At 44.2% G+C, this 15,000-nt stretch overlaps 1 protein-coding gene across 1 annotated transcript in view; it reads left to right on the plus strand.

Annotated features, from left to right (window-relative positions):
• Positions 1-4,829: 4,829 nt before the first annotated feature.
• LOC124018964 (serine/threonine-protein phosphatase with EF-hands 1-like) overlaps positions 4,830-15,000 on the plus strand; it is a 31,632-nt gene continuing 21,461 nt past the window's right edge. The window contains exons 1-6 of the mRNA XM_046334296.1: positions 4,830-4,969; positions 5,463-5,498; positions 6,208-6,335; positions 6,465-6,525; positions 8,708-8,877; positions 9,142-9,256. Coding sequence (XP_046190252.1) covers positions 4,915-4,969; positions 5,463-5,498; positions 6,208-6,335; positions 6,465-6,525; positions 8,708-8,877; positions 9,142-9,256 — 565 coding nt within the window. The 5' untranslated portion in view covers positions 4,830-4,914. The remainder of the gene's footprint in view (positions 4,970-5,462; positions 5,499-6,207; positions 6,336-6,464; positions 6,526-8,707; positions 8,878-9,141; positions 9,257-15,000) is intronic.

The raw sequence follows: 15,000 nt of genomic DNA on the forward strand, positions 1-15,000 counted from the left end.
AACCTCTCAACCTCTCGCCTCTAACGGCAGTCCAATTACTTCGAGGGGCGGGGAAAGGCATTGCCATAATTGATGCATTTGCTTGTCTTGTCAGGGGCGCAGATGTGCGCCAAACTCAGTCAACCATAGCCGAACTCCGGCGCGTGGGGAAAGCGGAAATCAAATGGACCCTTATGTTCCGCGCTGTGCGTGACGCCCACTCAAAACACGCGTGTTGCTTACGGAAGCAGAAGCGTACAAGACTCACATTTTGGCGTAGACTCTGCTGCGGCACAACCAAACATCTTTATTAACCCAACCGGTGTCCAGGAGGAACAGGCGTGTTCCTTAGATGAGCTGGGTAGTCTTGGACTTGTCGCAGGGTAAGTCATTTACTGGCAATATAGGCTATTGGTCACTGAATCAGCTGTTGCATCCTGTGTAGGTAATTGCATGACTATATTCACCTTTGCAGATTTTCCATGTGAACAGCAACAGGTGTTTGTCTCGTGCAGATCAATGGGCATACTACAGTGACGCATGCAGGATGAGTTAGTTTATGCGACATGTTTAATTTAATAGAGCACAATTATGTGCGTATTTCGCCTTTTTTGTTTTTCCCCCACCAAGAGCCGTTTGTCAAATGAGATGCTGCTGGGGTATTGTAACAGAGGCTGAGAGCGAGGCGATGTTGGTTATTCATAGTTGATCCCAAAGGACTTTTTGTTTCATGCTATATCAAACATGTGCCTCCATGGCAACCCATTACTGATTTTAACCAATTCACATCTGAACATCAATTAGGCTTCAACTAGAGGCTTTTCAGCAGGGACAGCCTCAATTACGACATCTCAAGATCTCAAATGCATACACTAAAATATGCAAAAGTATGTGGACACCCCTTCAAATGACTGGATTTGCCTATTTCAGCCACATCTGTTGCTGATGGGTGCATTAGGTCGAGCATCCAGCCTTGCAATCTCCATAGACAAACATGGGCAGTATAATGGCCTTACTGGAGAGCTCAGTGACTTTCAATGTGGTACTGTTATAGGATACCACCTTTCCAACAAGTCTGTTCGTCACATTTCTGCCCTGCTAGAGCTTCCCCAGTCAACTTTAAGTGCTGTTATTGTGAAGTGGAAACATCTAAGAGCAACAACGGCTCAGCCACGAAGTGGTAGACCACATAAGCTCACAGAACAGGACCACCAAGTGTTGCAGTGTGTAGCGCGTAAAAATAGTCTGTCCTCGGTTGCAATGCTCACTTTCGTGTTTCAAACTGCCTCTAGAAGCAACATCACAATAACTGTTTGTCGGGAGCTTCATGAAATGGGTTTCCATGGCCGAGCAGCCGCACACAAGCCTAAGATCACCATGCGCAATGCCAACTGTCAGCTGGAGTGGTGTAAACTTCGCTGCCATTGAACTCTGGATCAGTGGAAACATGTTCTCTGGACTGATGAATCACGCTTCACCATCTGGTAGTCCGATGGACTAATCTGGGTTTGGTGGATGCCAGGAGAACGCCACCTGCCCCAATGCATAGTGGCAACTGTAAAGTTTGGTGGAGGACGAATAATAGTCTGGGGCTGTTTTTCATGGTTCGGGCTAGGCCCCTTAGTTCCAGTGAAGGAAAATATTAACGCTGCAGCATACAATGACATTCTAGATGATTCTGTGCTTCCAATTTGATGGCTACAGTTTGAGGAAGGCCCTTTCCTGTTTCAGCATGACAATGCCTCCATGCACAAAGCGAGGTCCATACAGAAATGGTTTGTCGAGATCGGTGTGGAAGAACTTGAGCCCTGACCTCAACATCATCTAACACATTTGGGATGAATTGGAGCGCCGACTGCGAGCCAGGCCTAATCACCCAACATCAGTGCCCAACCTCACTAATGCTCTTGTGGCTGAATGGAAGCAAATCCCCTCAGCAATGTTCCAACATCTAGTGGAAATCCTTCCCAGAAGACTGGAGGCTGTTATAGCAGCAATGTTCCAACATCTAGTGGAAATCCTTCCCAGAAGAGTAGAGGGTTGTTATAGCAGCAATGTTCCAACATCTAGTGGAAAACCTTCCCAGAAGAGTGGAGGTTGTTATAGCAGCAATGTTCCAACATCTAGTGGAAATCCTTCCCAGAAGAGTGGAGGCTGTTATAGCAGCAATGTTCCAACATCTAGTGGAAATCCTTCCCAGAAGAGTGAAGGTTGTTATAGCAGCAATGTTCCAACATCTAGTGGAAATCCTTCCCAGAAGAGTGGAGGTTGTTATAGCAGCAATGTTCCAACATCTAGTGGAAATCCTTCCCAGAAGAGTGGAGGTTGTTATAGCAGCAATGTTCCAACATCTAGTGGAAATCCTTCCCAGAAGAGTGGAGGTTGTTATAGCAGCAATGTTCCAACATCTAGTGGAAATCCTTCCCAGAAGAGTGGAGGTTGTTATAGCAGCAATGTTCCAACATCTAGTGGAAATCCTTCCCAGAAGAGTGGAGGTTGTTATAGCAGCAATGTTCCAACATCTAGTGGAAATCCTTCCCAGAAGAGTGGAGGTTGTTATAGCAGCAATGTTCCAACATCTAGTGGAAATCCTTCCCAGAAGAGTGGAGGCTGTTATAGCAGCAATGTTCCAACATCTAGTGGAAAGCCTTCCCAGAAGAGTGGAGGCTGTTATAGCAGTAATGTTCCAACATCTAGTGGAAATCCTTCCCAGAAGAGTGGAGGTTGTTATAGCAGCAATGTTCCAACATCTAGTGGAAAACCTTCCCAGAAGAGTGGAGGCTGTTATAGCAGCAATGTTCCAACATCTAGTGGAAAACCTTCCCAGAAGAGTGGAGGCTGTTATAGCAGCAATGTTCCAACATCTAGTGGAAATCCTTCCCAGAAGAGTGGAGGCTGTTATAGCAGCAAAGCTGGGACAACTCTATATTAATGCCCGTGATTTTGGTCATGTAGTGTACTTTTCACTTCCTCTCTCGTCTCCTTCTAAGAACCCATTGAAGGAGAAGGTTAGAGGGGCGGGACCGCTGGCTTTCTCATCCAATGGGTTTTCAGGAGAGAGGATTCAAGGAGTATGCAACTTTTCTTTCTCTCTCGTCCTCTGTCTGCCTGTCTGACTCTCCCTCTCTGTTTCCATTCACAGACATACTGCCTTGCCCCTAACAGAATGGCCACAGACATACTGCCTTGCCCCTAACAGAATGGCCACAGACATACTGCCTTGCCCCTAACAGAATGTCCACAGACATACTGCCTTGCCCAGAACCAGAATGCCTTGCCACAGAATGGCCTGTAGTACTGCCTTGCCCCTAACAGAATGGCCACAGACATACTGCCTTGCCCCTAACAGAATGGCCACAGACATACTGCCTTGCCCCTAACAGAATGGCCACAGACATAATATTACATAATACAGAACCCTTGGGTCACTGAGACCTGTGACTGCTGGATGCTTGTAGTGACTGCTGGATGCCTGTAGTGACTGCTGGACGCCTGTAGTGACTGCTGGACGCCTGTAGTGACTGCTGGACGCCTGTAGTCCACGCCTGTAGTGACTGTTGGACATCTGTAGTGACTGTTGGACGCCTGTAGTGACTGCTGGACGCCAGTAGTGACTGCTGGATGCCTGTAGTCCACGTCTGTAGTGACTGTTGGACGCCTGTAGTGACTGCTGGACGCCAGTAGTGACTGCTGGACGCCTGTAGTCCACGCCTGTAGTGACTGTTGGACGTCTGTAGTGACTGTTGGACGCCTGTAGTGAGTGCTGGACGCCTGTAGTGACTGCTGGACGCCTGTAGTGACTGCTGGACGCCTGTAGTCCACGTCTGTAGTGACTGTTGGATGCCTGTAGTGACTGTTGGATGCCTGTAGTGACTGTTGGACGCCTGTAGTGACTGTTGGACGCCTGTAGTGACTGCTGGACGCCTGTAGTGACTGTTGGACGTCTGTAGTGACTGCTGGACGCCTGTAGTGACTGTTGGACGTCTGTAGTGACTGCTGGACGCCTGTAGTGACTGTTGGACGCCTGTAGTGACTGTTGGACGCCTGTAGTGACTGTTGGACGCCTGTAGTGCCTGCTGGACGCCTGTAGTGACTGTTGGACGCCTGTAGTGACTGTTGGACGCCTGTAGTGACTGTTGGACGCCTGTAGTGACTGTTGGACGCCTGTAGTGACTGTTGGACGCCTGTAGTGACTGTTGGACGCCTGTAGTGACTGTTGGACGCCTGTAGTGACTGCTGGATGCCTGTAGTGACTGCTGGATGCCTGTAGTGACTGCTGGATGCCTGTAGTGACTGCTGGACGCCTGTTTTATTATTTTTTATCATCTCACCTTTATTTAACCAGGTAGGCCAGTTGAGAACAAGTTCTCATTTACAACGGCAACCTGGCCAAGATAAAGCAAAGCAGTGCGACACAAACAACAACACAGAGTTACACATGGAATAAACAAGCGTACAGTCAATAACACAATAGGAAAAAAAGAAAGTCTATATATTGTGTGTGCAAATAGCATGAGGTGGTAAGGCAATAAATAGGCCACAGTAGAAAATTATTTACAATTTAGCAGATTAACACTGGAGTGATAGATGAGCAGATGATGCTGATCAGATGATGATGTAAGTAGTGATGCTGGTGTGTAAAAGAGCAGCAAAGTAAATAAAAACACTATGGGGATGAGGTAGGTAGATTGGGTGGGCTATTTACAGATGGACTATGTACAGCTGCAGCGATCGGTTAGCAGCTCAGATAGCTGATGTTTAAAGTTAGTGAGGAAAATGTAAGTCTCCAGCTTCAGCGATTTTTGCAATTGTTCCAGTCACTGGCAGCAGAGAACTGGAAGGAAAGGCGGCAAAGGAGGTGTTGGCTTTGGGGATGACCAGTGAGATATACGAGGCGACTGTAGTGACTGCTGGACGCCTGTAGTGACTAGCATTATGGGATGTGGCACCTCCGTCACCACCGACAACAAAGGGAGGAGACTGACGACAGGTGAGACCGACTGGGGACAAGTGATGGCTCTGATTGTCTTCCCCCAGGACTCATGTAGCCTGGTCCCCGATCTGTTAAGGTTGGCATAGCAGACAACTGTAGTTGGCAAGACAATACAAACAGATCTGGGACCAGGCTACATCTCGTAGATTGTGAATCCAGTGAATATACAGTTTGATCATAGAGCACCTTTTGACATGTTTGAGAATTCAGTATGTTTATCAGTCGGCAGCTGATGAATTAGAAGAAATCGTGTAGTTTTCCCTTCGACAGGATGTTGGATCTTCTCAAGATGTTGGTCAAATGTTCTGCTTTTCTTTTCCTTGTTTCTATACTTCTTCTTTTAGCTGACAAACTTGTTTTAAATGAATTTACTCTGAAGGGATTTTCTACTGCTTCTCTCTTTCCTCCCTGGTGTGTTGTTAATTCTCTCTTCCTCTCCCTCTGAACTGGTTCACTATAAATGATTTGATTTAATCACTCCTCACTACAGACCAGATGGCCAAGAAAACTCCCAGCCCTGCACTGGGTAAGAGGCCTCCTCTCATGTCACCCCTATTGTCAGTCCTATTGGTCAACCTTACTGTATCATTGTGTCCTATTGGTCAACCTTACTGTATCATTGTGTCCTATTGGTCAATGGCCATGGTCATCCGGTGGCTTCATTAGTTTTAAATATCGCTAACTACCTGCAGGGGGCTGTTATTTTATTCAGTACCACTAACTACCTGCAGGGGGCTGTTATTAAACTGTTATTTTATTCAGTACTACTAACTACCTGCAGGGGGCTGTTATTAAACTGTTATTGTATTCAGTACCACTAACTACCTGCAGGGGGCTGTTATAAAACAGCAACGTTATTAAACTGTTATTTTATTCAGTACCACTAACTACCTGCAGGGGCTGTTATTAAAATGTTATTTTATTCAGTACCACTAACTACCTGCAGGGGGCTGTTATTATATTCAGTACCACTAACTACCTGCAGGGGCTGTTATAAAACAGCAACGTTATTAAACTGTTATTTTATTCAGTACCACTAACTACCTGCAGGGGGCTGTTATGTTATTCAGTACCACTAACTACCTGCAGGGGGCTGTTATGTTATTCAGTACCACAAACTACCTGCAGGGGGCTGTTATGTTATTCAGTACCACTAACTACCTGCAGGGGGCTGTTATTCAACAGCAACGTTATTAAACTGTTGTTTTATCTGGTCTTCCATCTCGTCCTCTCAGCTATGAAGGCAGCCATCCTGATCCAGCGTTGGTACAGACGTTACATCGCCAGGTTAGAGATGAGACAGCGATACACCTGGAACATCTTCCAGTCTATAGAGTATGCTGGGGAGCAGGACCAGCTACAGGTAATGGAGATGGATCTCAGGTGGTTGTCTGAGACCTGAAGAGGCCTCGGCTTTAGCCCTGCAGGCCAACACAGTCTCTTAGTAGTTGGCCATATGAAATACAACTGACTATGTTTCAATCTTCCTCAGCTCTCCAGTTTCTTCAGTTTCATGCTGGACAACTTCACTCAACTCAACGGGAATGGCCCAGGTAACTAACATTTTCTTATGTTTTCAGGAAAATTGTTGGACTGTCAGTTCCTAGCACAAAAAAAATGGAATGCCCATAATTATTTATAGACTGAACAAAAAAAACGTCCCGATCCATTAATAGCCTTTGCCTAAAACATATTATGGTGAAGATGTTGCTTAGCAACCGCATCCGCATGCTCTTGTGTTTTCCTCTGCTGTGGTAATGTGGGATATTGTGTTCTGGTGACTGCTGCTGCCACAGCTGGGGCCTGCCTGTACACGTACAGACCAACACGTTGCTGCAGATCATTAGCCAGCCAGGGCCTTTAGTGTTGAAGAAAACAGGAGATGATGCTCAGACCATCTTGTTGTGCTTTTCATTACAGTAGATACAGTATAGGTGATCTCTGTGGGTTTGGATCAGAGTGGATATGATAAACTGACTGGTTGTTTAGAGACGTGCTCTGAAGACAGACGCGACCACTCCACAGATAGGGTCTGAGAGAGGTGTGTCTGCTGTCCTCTTCAATAACAACATCTGATGATGATGTCCTGCCTGTTTGTCTCCATAAAGGAGTGTCTATGGCTGGACGTTAACCTACAGTAGCAGGCTATTCCAGAAGAGTAAACGGAGATGTCCTGAACATGTACAAATGTGTTTGACATCCTGTTTTAGTGTGTTTAATAAAGTTATATTTTATTTGATTCTATTCAGTTTGATTCTACTCTATTTAGAGTTGTTAAATTCCGGTAACCTACCTAAAATTCCCAGGTTTTCCAGAAATCCCGGTTGGAAGATTCCAGGAATCAGGAGGCAGTAAGCAGGAATACCGGGGGATTTGGGGAAAGTTACTGGAAGTTACTGAAACCCCCAACTCTATACTATTAACCCCGTGTGTTCTATACTATTAACCCCGTGTGTTCTATTCTATTAACCCTGTGTGTTCTATACTATTAACCCTGTGTGTTCTATACTATTAACCCTGTGTTCTATACTATTAACCCTGTGTGTTCTATTAACCCTGTGTGTTCTATTAACCCTGTGTGTTCTATTAACCCCGTGTGTTCTATACTATTAACCCTGTGTGTTCTATTCTATTAACCCTGTGTGTTCTATACTATTAACCCTGTGTGTTCTATTCTATTAACCCTGTGTGTTCTATTCTATTAACCCTGTGTGTTCTATTCTAGTAACGCTGTGTGTTCTATACTATTAACCCTGTGTGTTCTATTCTATTAACCCTGTGTGTTCTATTCTATTAACCCTGTGTGTTCTATTCTATTAACCCTGTGTGTTCTATTCTATTAACCCTGTGTATTCTATTAACCCTGTGTATTCTATTAACCCTGTGTGTTCTATTCTATTAACCCTGTGTATTCTAGTAACCCTGTGTGTTCTATACTATTAACCCTGTGTGTTCTATACTATTAACCCTGTGTGTTCTATTCTATTAACCCTGTGTGTTCTATTCTATTAACCCTGTGTGTTCTATACTATTAACCCTGTGTGTTCTATTCTATTAACCCTGTGTGTTCTATTCTATTAACCCTGTGTGTTCTATTCTATTAACCCTGTGTGTTCTATTCTATTAACCCTGTGTGTTCTATTCTATTAACCCTGTGTGTTCTATTCTATTAACCCTGTGTGTTCTATTCTATTAACCCTGTGTGTTCTATTCTATTAACCCTGTGTGTTCTATTCTATTAACCCTGTGTGTTCTATTCTATTAACCCTGTGTGTTCTATACTATTAACCCTGTGTGTTCTATTCTATTAACCCTGTGTGTTCTATACTATCAACCCTGTGTGTTCTATTCTATTAACCCTGTGTATTCTATTAACCCTGTGTGTTCTATTCTATTAACCCTGTGTATTCTATTAACCCTGTGTATTCTATTAACCCTGTGTGTTCTATTCTATTAACCCTGTGTGTTCTATTCTATTAACCCTGTGTGTTCTATTCTATTAACCCTGTGTGTTCTATTCTATTAACCCTGTGTGTTCTATACTATTAACCCTGTGTGTTCTATTAACCCTGTGTGTTCTATTCTATTAACCCTGTGTGTTCTATTCTATTAACCCCGTGTGTTCTATACTATTAACCCTGTGTGTTCTATTCTAGTAACCCTGTGTGTTCTATTCTATTAACCCTGTGTGTTCTATACTATTAAACCTGTGTGTTCCATCCTCCATGTTGTCAGATCTGATCTCCCACCTGCTGGACCCAGTGGTTGACCCGTGGTCAGACAGAGAGAGACAGACCATGTATGAACAGATCACTGTTCCTGAGTCCTACAGCGGTCCTCACCTCACCTTCCCCCTCACCGTCTCTCACACCAACGCCCTGCTCTCTGCATTCAAAGAACAACGGGTACCGTACCATTCAATTCAAACTGTATTTCCCCCACTGTGTGCTACAGGACCAGTATTCTTAAAGCTGGTCAAGGATCAACTTCACTGTGTCCATATAATCATACTCATTATGATCTAAAAGGCACACACTGATCCTAGATCAGGACTGCTTTCTGAATATGTGCCCAGGGAGTACAGGAGCTGTTGTGGCCAGTATGACAGCTTAATGAATAATAACAGATCAATAACCTATAGTCCTACCTGCTGGTTCCTCTTCTTTCAGCCTCTCCATGGCAGATACATGCTGCAGTTGTTACACCAGACTAAGAAGCTCCTGAAACAGATGCCAAACGTCATTCACCTGTCCACACCCTACGCCAAGGAGATCACAATATGTGGTAGGTTGTTGATACATTTTTAGTGTTTCGATTGATATAGAGCTTTTCCAGATGATCAAAGCACTTTACACTGTATGAAGGAAACTAATCCACCACCCCAATATTGTGTTCAGTACTGCTAACTATGTTGTCCAATATTGTGTTCAGTACTGCTAACTATGTTGTCTAATATTGTGTTCAGTACTGCTAACTATGTATGTACTGTCTTGTACTTGTTGGTTAATTTCATCTAAAGGCCTAGCTTTTTGGGGGAAGACGTGAGTATCCAGATGTCAAGTTGACTGTCTAGGACACAATAACACAGGCTGACTGTCTAGGACACAATAACGCAGGCTGACTGTCTGGTACACAATAACACAGGCTGACTGTCTAGGACACAATAACGCAGGCTGACTGTCTAGGACACAATAACACAGGCTGACTGTCTGGTACACAATAACACAGGCTGACTGTCTAGGACACAATAACACAGGCTGACTGTCTGGTACACAATAACACAGGCTGACTGTCTAGGACACAATAACGCAGGCTGACTGTCTGGTACACAATAACACAGGCTGACTGTCTGGTACACAATAACACAGGCTGACTGTCTGGTACACAATAACACAGGCTGACTGTCTAGGACACAATAACACAACACTGACTATCTAGGACACAATAACACAACACTGACTATCTAGTACACAACACTGACTATCTAGGACACAATAACACAACACTGACTATCTAGGACACAACACTGACTATCTAGGACACAACACTGACTATCTAGGACACAATAACACAACACTGACTGTCTAGGACACAACACTGACTATCTAGGACACAATAACACAACACTGACTGTCTAGGACACAACACTGACTATCTAGGACACAATAACACAACACTGACTATCTAGGACACAATAACACAACACTGACTATCTAGGACACAATAACACAACACTGACTGTCTAGGACACAACACTGACTATCTAGGACACAACACTGACTGTCTAGGACACAACACTGACTGTCTAGGACACAACACTGACTGTCTAGGACACAACACTGACTGTCTAGGACACAATAACACAACACTGACTATCTAGTACACAACACTGACTATCTAGTACACAACACTGACTATCTAGGACACAATAACACAACACTGACAATCTAGGACACAACACTGACTATCTAGGACACAACACTGACTATCTAGTACACAATAACACAACACTGACTGTCTAGGACACAACACTGACTATCTAGTACACAATAACACAACACTGACTATCTAGGACACAATAACACAACACTGTCTATCTAGGACACAATAACACAACACTGACTGTCTAGTACACAACACTGACTATCTAGAACACAATAACACAACACTGACTATCTAGGACACAATAACACAACACTGTCTATCTAGGACACAATAACACAACACTGACTGTCTAGTACACAACACTAACTATCTAGGACACAATAACACAACACTGACTATGTAGTACACCATAACACAACACTGACTGTCTAGGACACAACACTGACTATCTAGGACACAATAACACAACACTGACTATCTAGAACACAATAACACAACACTGACTATCTAGTACACCATAACACAACACTGACTATGTAGTACACCATAACACAACACTGACTATGTAGTACACCATAACACAACACTGACTATGTAGTACACCATAACACAACACTGACTATGTAGTACACCATAACACAACACTGACTATGTAGTACACCATAACACAACACTATGTAGTACACCATAACACAACACTATGTAGTACACCATAACACAACACTATGTAGTACACCATAACACAACACTGACTGTCTAGGACACAACACTGACTATCTAGGACACAATAACACAACACTGACTATCTAGTACACAATAACACAACACTGACTATCTAGTACACCATAACACAACACTGACTATCTAGGACACAACACTGACTATCTAGGACACAATAACACAACACTGACTATCTAGTACACAATAACACAACACTGACTATGTAGTACACCATAACACAACACTGACTATGTAGTACACCATAACACAACACTATGTAGTACACCATAACACAACACTATGTAGTACACCATAACACAACACTATGTAGTACACCATAACACAACACTGACTGTCTAGGACACAACACTGACTATGTAGTACACCATAACACAACACTGACTATGTAGTACACCATAACACAACACTATGTAGTACACCATAACACAACACTGACTATGTAGTACACCATAACACAACACTATGTAGTACACCATAACACAACACTATGTAGTACACCATAACACAACACTGACTATGTAGTACACCATAACACAACACTGACTATGTAGTACACCATAACACAACACTGACTATCTAGGACACAACACTGACTATCTAGGACACAACACTGACTATCTAGGACACAACACTGACTATCTAGGACACCACACTGACTATCTAGGACACAACACTGACTATCTAGGACACAACACTGACTATCTAGGACACAACACTGACTATGTAGTACACCATAACACAACACTGACTGTCTAGGACACAACACTGACTATGTAGTACACCATAACACAACACTGCCTATGTAGTACACCATAACACAACACTGACTATCTAGGACACAACACTGACTATCTAGGACACAATAACACAACACTGACTATCTAGGACACAATAACACAACACTGACTATCTAGGACACAATAACACAACACTGACTATCTAGGACACAACACTGACTATCTAGGACACAATAACACAACACTGACTATCCAGGACACAATAACACAACACTGACTATCCAGGACACAATAACACAACACTGACTATCCAGGACACAACAGCCCCTCAGCTCCCAAAATAGAGCTCTTTCTCCCGGTTGTTTATATACATAATGAAAAGACTTTGTTTCACCTCAATGGCCTCCTTCCCTGTAGTCAGAGTCGCATCTCATCAAACTCAAGAATCCTTGAGACTAATGTTAAACACACAGAACATGAATGACTCATTTAATGTCAGAGAGCATGTTGATTCACTCAGTTAACCAATTAACCCAGAGTCATGTTGGTTTGATTCACTCAGTTAACCAATTAACCCAGAGTCATGTTGGTTTGATTCACTCAGTTAACCAATTAACCCAGAGTCATGTTGGTTTGATTCACTCAGTTAACCAATTAACCCAGAGTCATGTTGGTTTGATTCACTCAGTTAACCAATTAACCCAGAGTCATGTTGGTTTGATTCACTCAGTTAACCAATTAACCCAGAGTCATGTTGGTTTGATTCACTCAGTTAACCAATTAACCCAGAGTCATGTTGGTTTGATTCACTCAGTTAACCAATTAACCCAGAGTCATGTTGGTTTGATTCACTCAGTTAACCAATTAACCCAGAGTCATGTTGGTTTGATTCACTCAGTTAACCAATTAACCCAGAGTCATGTTGGTTTGATTAACTCAGTTAACCAATTAACCCAGAGTCATGTTGGTTTGATTAACTCAGTTAACCAATTAACCCAGAGTCATGTTGGTTTGATTAACTCAGTTAACCAATTAACCCAGAGTCATGTTGGTTTGATTCACTCAGTTAACCAATTAACCCAGAGTCATGTTGGTTTGATATGCCATGGATGGTCAGATTTCTAGGAGGAAATGTTAACCTTTTTAAAATCTTCTAGAGTTGTCATTTTCTTCAGGTTTACATGGCCGTCTTGATGACTTGCTGCTCAATTCTACAAGGTCAGAGGTCAGGCTCTACTGTACATGCCATAGTGTACCTGTGACACTCATGAAGAAAACAATGGCCTAGTTTCTTCATAATAATGATTTCATCTCTTTCAGAACAATTAACCTCAGAGTCATGTTGGTTTGATTCACTCAGACTTAACCCGAGGGAAGAAGTCTGTGAGTCATCATCCTGCTGTTTGCCTACCAGCTTAAGACCACATGACCCTGAACAGAGGCAACCAGAGGATTCATCATTAACCTCCGGTCATGTTGGTTTGATTCACTGAGACCACATGACCCTGAACAGAGGCAACCACGAGGACCACATCATGAACCTCCGGTTTGATTAGACACAGAACCACATGACCCTGAACAGAGGCAACCCACGTCATGAACCTCCGGTTTGACACAGAGACCACATGACCCTGAACAGATTTCAACCACGAGGACCACATCATGAACCTCCTTTTTAAAATCTTCCAATGACCCTGAACAGAGGCAACCAGAGGACCACATCATGAACCTCTTGATGACTTGCACAGAGACCACATGACCCTGAACAGAGGCAACAGGCCACATCATGAACCTCCGGTAGTGTACCTGAGACCACATGACCCTGAACAGAGGCAACAAGGACCACATCATGAACCTCCATAGTTAGACACACAGACCACATGACCCTGAACAGAGGCAACCACGAGGACCACATCATGAACCTCCGGTAGTTTCACACAGAGACCACATGACCCTGAACAGAGGCAACCACGAGGACCACATCATGAACCTCCGGTAGTTAGACACACAGACCACATGACCCTGAACAGAGGCAACCACGAGGACCACATCATGAACCTCCGGTAGTTAGACACAGAGACCACATGACCCTGAACAGAGGCAACCACGAGGACCACATTATGAACCTCCAGTAGTTAGACACAGAGACCACATGACCCTGAACAGAGGCAACCACGAGGACCACATCATGAACCTCCGGTAGTTAGACAGAGACCACATGACCCTGAACAGAGGCAACCACGAGGACCACATCATGAACCTCCGGTAGTTAGACACAGAGACCACATGACCCTGAACAGAGGCAACCACGAGGACCACATCATGAACCTCCGGTAGTTAGACACAGAGACCACATGACCCTGAACAGAGGCAACCACGAGGACCACCTCATGAACCTCCGGTAGTTAGACACAGAGACCACATGACCCTGAACAGAGGCAACCACAAGGACCACCTCATGAACCTCCGGTAGTTAGACAGAGACCACATGACCCTGAACAGAGGCAACCACGAGGACCACATTATGAACCTCCGGTAGTTAGACACACACACACACACAGACCACATGACCCTGAACAGAGGCAACCACGAGGACCACATCATGAACCTCCGGTAGTTAGACAGAGACCACATGACCCTGAACAGAGGCAACCACGAGGACCACATCATGAACCTCCGGTAGTTAGACACACAGACCACATGACCCTGAACAGAGGCAACCACGAGGACCACATCATGAACCTCCGGTAGTTAGACAGAGACCACATGACCCTGAACAGAGGCAACCACGAGGACCACATCATGAACCTCCGGTAGTTAGACAGAGACCACATGACCCTGAACAGAGGCAACCACGAGGACCACATCATGAACCTCCGGTAGTTAGACAGAGACCACATGACCCTGAACAGAGGCAACCACGAGGACCACATCATGAACCTCCGGTAGTTAGACACACAGACCACATGACCCTGAACAGAGGCAACCACAAGGACCACATCATGAACCTCCGGTAGTTAGACAGAGACCACATGACCCTGAACAGAGGCAACCACAAGGACCACCTCATGAACCTCCGGTAGTTAGACACAGAGACCACATGACCCTGAACAGAGGCAACCACGAGGACCACATCATGAACCTCCGGTAGTTAGACACACAGAC

The sequence above is a fragment of the Oncorhynchus gorbuscha genome, unplaced genomic scaffold (assembly GCF_021184085.1).
Source record: "Oncorhynchus gorbuscha isolate QuinsamMale2020 ecotype Even-year unplaced genomic scaffold, OgorEven_v1.0 Un_scaffold_592, whole genome shotgun sequence".
NCBI lineage: Eukaryota > Metazoa > Chordata > Actinopteri > Salmoniformes > Salmonidae > Oncorhynchus > Oncorhynchus gorbuscha.